General features: G+C 40.6%; 1 protein-coding gene across 1 annotated transcript; it reads left to right on the forward strand.

Moving 5' to 3' along the window:
* Positions 1-748: 748 nt before the first annotated feature.
* On the forward strand, positions 749-5,439 carry Gpr119 (G protein-coupled receptor 119). Its single transcript, XM_004634503.2, has 2 exons — positions 749-1,770; positions 5,420-5,439. Exon 1 carries the CDS (start codon positions 762-764, stop codon positions 1,764-1,766), a length of 1,005 nt encoding a protein of 334 aa, XP_004634560.1. The 5' UTR covers positions 749-761; the 3' UTR covers positions 1,767-1,770; positions 5,420-5,439.
* The last annotated feature ends 2,260 nt before the right edge of the window (positions 5,440-7,699 follow it).

A 7,699-nucleotide genomic window follows, 5' to 3' on the forward strand; every position in this document is an offset into this window, starting at 1 on the left:
TTAGTGAAATCATGTTTCAAAATAAAAAAAAAGTAAGAAGAGCTAGGGATGTAGTTTAATGTAAAGCCCTGGGATTAATCCCCATTACCACAAAAGAAAAAGAAAAAGAAAAAAACTGCTCAAACATGTGATAATACCCTTGAAAGATGCTAATGCTGGGGCCTTCAAATAGCTCATTTCCCACTTCAACTGATTATGATCATTTTGCTTGATTAAAAGCAGTCATAATAGTAACTATGGATTATTTATTAGGCAAATGCTTAATTAAGCTAGATCAGTTATTAAGCTGACACTCAAGGTTTAGGAATAAAAGAAGTGGAAATTTAATATCAAACTATGGAGGAAGGAAAAGTGTGATTAGAGTCAATTATATCTTTTGTCAGACAGACAAGCTTTTGAATTCGCCCATGCCTCCAGAACTCTTGAAGCATCAATGAAGGGAGAAGGGCCTGGAGACAGCATGCACAGGTACTTCGGAGTTGTCTAGTAACTTGTTGGGGGAGGGACTAGCTCAGCGCCCAGAGGAAGATCTGCACTAGGATTCTGACCAGAAAGCTGGAGAGACAGGAGGCTGAGGACTGAGGAGACAGTAATTCTTAATGACATCAGGATTCCAAAGATAATAAGCTGCCAGCCTGGACTGCCAGTGAAGCCCATAACTGTACTGTGGCTCTGAACCTATAGCTCCTTCTCCTACAGCCCAGAAATTGAGCTGGAGAGCCAACATGGCCTGGTAAGTGGGAGTCCTGCCACTTCAAGACATGGAGTCATCTGGCTCATTTGGAGTGATCCTTGCTGTCCTGGCCTTCCTCATCATTGCTGTGAATGCACTCGTGGCTGTGGCTGTGCTGTTATCAATACACAAGAATGATGGTGTTGGTCTCTGCTTCACTTTGAATCTGACTGTGGCTGACATCTTGATTGGCGTGGCTATCTCAGGCCTTGTCACAGACCAGCTCTTCAGCTCTGCTCAGCCCACACAGAAGACCCTATGCAGCCTTCGAATGGCATTTGTCACTTCTTCTGCAGCTGCCTCTGTGCTCACAGTCATGCTGATTGCCTTGGACAGGTACCTTGCCATTAAGCAGCCCCTTCGTTACTTTCAGATCATGAATGGGCTCGTGGCTGGGGCCTGCCTTGCCGGCCTGTGGTTGCTATCTTACCTCATTGGTTTCCTCCCACTTGGAGTCTCCATATTCCAGCAAACCACCTACCACAGGGTCTGTACTTTCTTTGCTGTATTTCACCCGAGATTTGTGCTAATTCTCTCCTGCACTAGCTTCTTTCCAGCCATGCTCCTCTTTGTCTTCTTCTACTGTGACATGCTCAAGATTGCCTCCATGCACAGCCAGCAGATCCGAAAGATGGAACATGCAGGAGCCACGGTGGGAGCTTACCGGCCCCCACGGTATGCCAGCGACTTCAAGGCTATCCGCACTGTGTCTGTTCTCATTGGGAGTTTCACTCTATCCTGGTCCCCCTTCCTTATCACTAGCATTGTGCAGGCGGGCTGCCAGGAGTGCAACCTCTACACAGTGCTGGAAAAGTACCTGTGGCTGCTTGGTGTAGGCAACTCCCTGCTCAATCCACTCATCTATGCCTATCAGCAGAAGGAGGTGCAGCAACAGCTCTATCACATGGCCCTGGGAGTGAAGGGGCTCACTGCCTTCCGCCTTCTCTTCTCAGCCAGGAATCGTGGTCCAGAGAGGCCCAGAGAAAGTTCCTGTCACATTGTCACTATCTCCCACATGGAGCTTGATGGCTAAGATGGTAAGGAAGGAGAAGCTTCAAAGTGCCTTTCCTCTCCCCATGTCAGCCTCCCCAGTGCTATGCACGGTTTCTGGGCCGGTACTACTCAATCTGGGTTTAGGACCAGCATGGCATGTGGTACCTGGGATCCAACCTGGATCCTTACACTTGCCAGGCAGGCACTTAGACCGCCAAGCTGTATCCCCAGCCCCACATATAGGATTGTGGTTTTTGTTGTTGTTGTTGTTAGTTTGTTTTGTTGTTTTGTTTTGATTTTTGAGGCAGAGTCCCAGGCTGACCTTCAACTTGTTATGTTCTGAACTCTCAGTCCTCATGTTTCAACTTCCCAAGTGCTAGGATTAGAGCCATAAGCCATTATACCTAGCTTCTAATCCTTTTTCTTGTGTACTAGAGCAACTGTCCAATAGAAACATAATGTAAGCTACATACATTATTTTTTACTATTCTAGTAGCTATGTTAAAAAGGAAACAGGAAAAACTAGTGTCTTTTAGCCTCATACTTTATTTTTTCACACTGTTTTTAATATTTTTAATTGTACATAGATAGGGGTACACTGTGATATTTCAATACATGTGTATAATATGTACTGACCTGGGGCTGGGGAGATGGCTCAGTGGAATAAGTGCTTCCCTGGCAAGCACAAGGGTCTGAGTTCAATCCCCGGTTCCGCAAAAAAAAAAAAAAAAAAAAAAAAATGTACTGACCTAATCAGAATAATTAACATTTCCATTCCCTTAAAGATTAATGTTAATGTTATTTATGTTAATGTTATTTAATGTTATTTAACCCAACATATCCAAACTAATCACTTCAAGATATAATCAATATTAAAAATTACTACACTTTTTTCATATTGTCTTTGAAATCTGGTGTGTATTTTGCTTTTACAAAACATTTTAATTGAAACTAACCATACTTTAAAAGCTCAATAGCTCCCATACGAGACAGCACTGCACATTAGATTATTTTCTTTGTAATTATATATTTTAATGATTCACTACAAAAAAAATTGCTTTGGTGATGTGAATTCCTCTACCTTCTGCCTTTCCTAATGTGAATCAAAGATTGTATATAGAATTATAGTATAGAGCTTGTCATTTTCCACCTCATGGACTCAGGGGTTCAAAATAATGGAGACTTTTGTGGGGGGAGAAGAGCCTCTCTCATGATTGTTTCTGCTATCATCCTCCTAGTCCACCACATTTTCCCACTCTCTTGGGCGCCTTCCCTTCAGCTGCTTCATATGTTACTTGTAGCTACTTGCTGAGGACAATGCTAACTCCCACATTCGGAAACACTGCAAGGGAAGAAAAAGGAAAAAGAGGTAAACACCAAGGCAGGTAACTGCCAGCTCTCTGGACTGGACCTATTTGCTCCTCAAGAGCTACACTTCATTCCACTTGCTCCCAAATTCGCATTTTCCTAAGAAACTCAGCTGTACAAGAAGATGCCACTAAAATTTCCTAACAGACCACCTTGGGAGCAGGTACCTCATCCTAATTTCTGTGGGGTATAGATAATGACAATGGTGGCAGGTGGGCTTCCTCTGAAAGCCCTGGCAGGAAAATTCAAGGGCAGATGGAGGAGAAATTCAGGAACTACATTCTGTCTGAGTTTCCCCATAACCCTTTTCTCAAACTCCTGATCTCCACAGTAGATTCTTGGGGATTTGGGCTCCCAAGGTCTTAAACTGAATTATCTCCTCAGAAAGCCACTGACAACAAAAGAGGGTAAGCAGGAACTAAAACAATGTGGGTTAATTTGTCTGGGATTTGGTGCTGAAACAACTTTCAAAGGTTAATCCTTTAATATCTATGATGGCCCAATATATCCAGTGCGGAATGACTAATTCCAAGAGGCCTTGAAATGTTTCATTCAAATCTCAAATTATACTATTCAGAACCTGGGTCAAATCCAGCCACCCTCCTCTGCAAAGAATATCACCATACCATGATCCTCTGTTCTTGGGTTTTCTGAGTTCTGTAGGTCTAGATTAGCTCTCAGCTGTCTTTCATCATTCATTCAGAGGATAATGATCAATGACCCTTTGAGTTACTGTAATTTTGAAAATACCCTTCCCCATGTCTTTACCCTCTAAGAGTCTTTCTCATTCATGTCTTCTCTACATCATCCCTCTTTTGCTAAGTTGCTTTTCACCATAGCAAACTTTCACGTTTGCTTTCACCACAGCAAGCCTTTGTTTCTAAAACTGTAGAATTTTTTGGCTCTTGAATGGACGAGGAAACCCAACAGATCTTTAAGTGTTGCATTCAGCAAAAAATGGTTTATGCTAGCACAGTCTTAGATTGATTATGAGTTACCAGGAACTAGGTAAAATGCAAATAATAACAGCATTTTTGACAAAATTGAAAGCAAGCTCAAACCAATGCTCTCCTTATTGGTGATTCAAAGCTTAATTTCTGGCCTTGTTGCAAAGGATGCATCTTGCTAAGGTAACATAAGCCAAGTATAATGGAGTTTACTTAATTGGTCTGATTTAATCATTCTACATATATCAAAAATCACATTGTACCCCAGAAATACGTGCAATTATTATGTCAATTTACAGTGAAATCTTTTTTTTTATAATTTTTTTTTAACATTTATTTATTTGTGTGTGTGTGTGTGTGTGTGTGTGTGGCCTGCTCAGCCCACCAGGGGGCGGGGCTGGCTGGCATGTGGTGCTGGGGGATTGAACCGCGGTCCCTGTGCTTTGCTAAGCTTGTTCTAAGTAGGTGCTTTAGACCACTGAGCCATCTCACCAGCCCCTACAGTGAAATCTTAAACGTCTTAATATTTTTGTTGTTTTAAAGTTTTAATGTTATAAAAGAAAAGGGAGAGTGGCTAGGTGAAAAGCATGTTATTAGGTTCAGTCTGACTAAGAAATGTTGCTATTTCAGGAGTCAGTAAGTATGTGCAGCAGAAAATTCACAGGCTTTGAAGTCCAACAGACAAGTGTTGAAATCATGGTTCAGTTACTTGTATTTTCAAAACTAAATTTCTCATCTGTCAAATTGTGGCAAGGGTGACTTTATGTCAGTAATACATGTGAGAATGCCTAGTAAACTATACAGAATACTGTAGGTGTGCAGAAAAATGTCAGTTTGCTTCCTTAAACATCCTAAATAAAATAGCCAACTGACCCACTCAAGGGAGTCCATCATATTTAAATATTGTGATCCATAAAACAAAGACAAGGGCTGGTGAGATGGCTCAGTGGTCTAAAGCACCTACTTAGAACAAGCTTAGCAAAGCACAGGGACCGTGGTTCAATCTCCCAGCACCACATGCCAGCCAGCCCCACCCCCTGGTGGGCTGAGCTGGCCACACACATACACACACACAAATTTTCAAAAAAGATGCAACCATGATAAATAATAAAAAAATTAAATAAAATATAAAATATAAAAAAAACAAAGACAATTTCACTCAGAACTTTGAAATACTCAACTCCTGTGTAAGGATTTACAGAATGAGAAATAAGAACTAGGGGCCGGGGAGATGGCTCAGTAGGATAAGCGCTTGACTGGCAAACGCAAGGATCTAAGTTCAATCCCCCGTTCTGCCAAAAAAAAAAAAGAAGAAGAAGCTACGAAGAGCAGAGATACAGAATGCTATGCAAAAGTTTAATGGTTTTCTTTGACACAGGTTCCTTCACAGATAAGGGACTGCACTAGAAAGGATCCATTCATGCATCCAATGTTCTTGCGATGGACTTACAAAGAAACAAGATTCTGTTCAGCAATTGATCAAAATATCCAAGAGATTGATACCATGCAGGATACAATACAGGTCAATCAGTTCCATTTATAGTTTCCATGAGCAGCTTACCACAGAGTTGTGATAAATGCTGACAATAAGTTATATACTAAATCTTTAGGTAGCTAAAGTTACTGTATCACACCTCAGTTTCAGCACTACTCTTAGGAACACATAGTCCCCTGGACAAGGGTGCTTTGAATAGTTTTACAAGTGTTAGAGGCATGTTGTTTTGACCTACCAACACTCTCCTCCATGACCAATAAGCCCTTCTCTGGAGCTGGCTAGCCAGTTAGCCTTCTGATAGTTTTTTCTTAGAAGAACTGGTATTAACTGGTTTAAATGGGAATTGAACTCATGACTTTGATTTAATTCTTACCAAACTCAGTCTCTGGCATAACTAAATGGAGACCAATGAAGGAGGGCACACATACAATAAGAAGAAACATTGTGTTGATTCCTGGGCAGAGTAGCCATGGACTCAAGTACAAACCACACTCCTTATCTATCAACAGGCACTCAATTTTATGTCTCCTTCAGTATCTTCCATGTTATCCTTCAAAAACTGCTGATGCTTCTGGAATCTTCTTTCAATAGATTTATCATTTGCTATTTCTGCAGTCTTATAAAGTCAAGAGTAGGGGCCAGGGAGATGGCTCAGTAGAATAAAGCGCTTCCCTGGCAAGTGCAAGGGTCTGAGTTCAATCCCTGGTTCCACAAAAAAAAAAAAGTCAAGGGCAATACCCAGAAATGTCAACTACCATTCATTTTCCTAATTGTCCATCTGTTTACCTATCCCACAAGTATTTGAGAGCTAGGGGCTAAAACTTCCTTATCTTCAATTGCATTTCTTTTAGAGATACACATTAATGTATGATGTTTATTATTTCTTTATGATTATAAAAGCAAATTTATTCATTTTAGAAAATTTTGAAAATATGTAAAATTATAAAACTATCCCTAATTTACCAGAAATGACATTATTCCCCTTCATTCTTTTTACACCTAAAATTACACTGTGCATGTTTTCCTATGTAATTAAGTCTTCTTCAAAAACATAACTTATGATGTTTGCATGTTTTTCAACAAATATGTAGTATTGTAACAATTTTCCTATAATTGTGCTAAAATTGATGCTATTTCCAATTTCTCATCATTATAACATCACATAAATACCCTGTGTATAAGTCTTTGATATGTCTCTGTTAAATTTCTTAAGGATAAAGTCTCCAAAGCAGTGTTACTAGAAAAAGGACATTAAACATTTATAAAAATTTTGATTCTGACTTTTGTTGAAATTTCTTGAAGTACAATGTTTCCCCTGAGATATCTGCTAAGTCATAAATGAACAGAAATGAAAGCATATGAATTCCTGAAAGCACAAACCACACAGAGGGAGTTAACTGGTTATTTTAAGAAAGGAGACCTTTTGAAATGCCCTATTACTACTAGCATTGGTGTTTCCTACAAATATAGAAATCTGGACTAATAGTACACAACAGTTTAAGAAAGCTCCTCACCTCATGGATATGAGGAGATCTGGCTGCAAGAATTGTCACACCACCGACAGCCTGGCTGATTCAGCAGATCTAGCTGGCACGGCGGGTGCCCCCTTTCTCCCTCACTGTTTCATGCTCATCCCTCCTGAAGCTGCTCCCTAGATTGAAGAGGATTTTCTTTGACTGAGGACCATTCTTTGGACAAATGTATACAAGCAGCTGTGCTTTCCTGCTGAAAACTCCAAATGAGCTCTCAACATCTCACGGTGCAACTACATCATCAATACAGCACTGTGGCCTATCCAGATAGCAATTTCAATGTTTCCACCCTTCAAATTTTCTGACATAATCTCTTTGCAGTATTGGAAAATGCTGAGTAAGCATGAAAGTAAAACATTTACACACAGAGGAGCATGGAGACAGTTCTTGATGCAGCTGAAGCCAGTCTCACAGTCTGTTGAATGGAAGATGTGCTCAAACCTAATGGATCAACTGTGGCAGGGTAAAGTGCACCACTGCTTAACATGCTACTACCCAGCCATATGTTCACTGGATTTGCAAGCTGTTAGGACCACAATCAGCCACTGGGCTCAAAGAGCTCTCTTATGTAGAACCCTAGAAACGACTATGCAGCTGCTAAGGGCTTGAGAGCCTATTTTAATGCACAAAG

Source organism: Octodon degus, unplaced genomic scaffold (genome assembly GCF_000260255.1).
Source record: "Octodon degus isolate 3935 unplaced genomic scaffold, OctDeg1.0 scaffold00063, whole genome shotgun sequence".
NCBI classification, from domain to species: Eukaryota; Metazoa; Chordata; class Mammalia; order Rodentia; family Octodontidae; genus Octodon; species Octodon degus.

Excerpts from the sequence above, each read along its gene's own strand:
- Gpr119 (XM_004634503.2), top strand. The coding sequence starts at position 762 with ATGGAGTCATCTGGCTCATTTGGAGTGATCCTTGCTGTCCTGGCCTTC.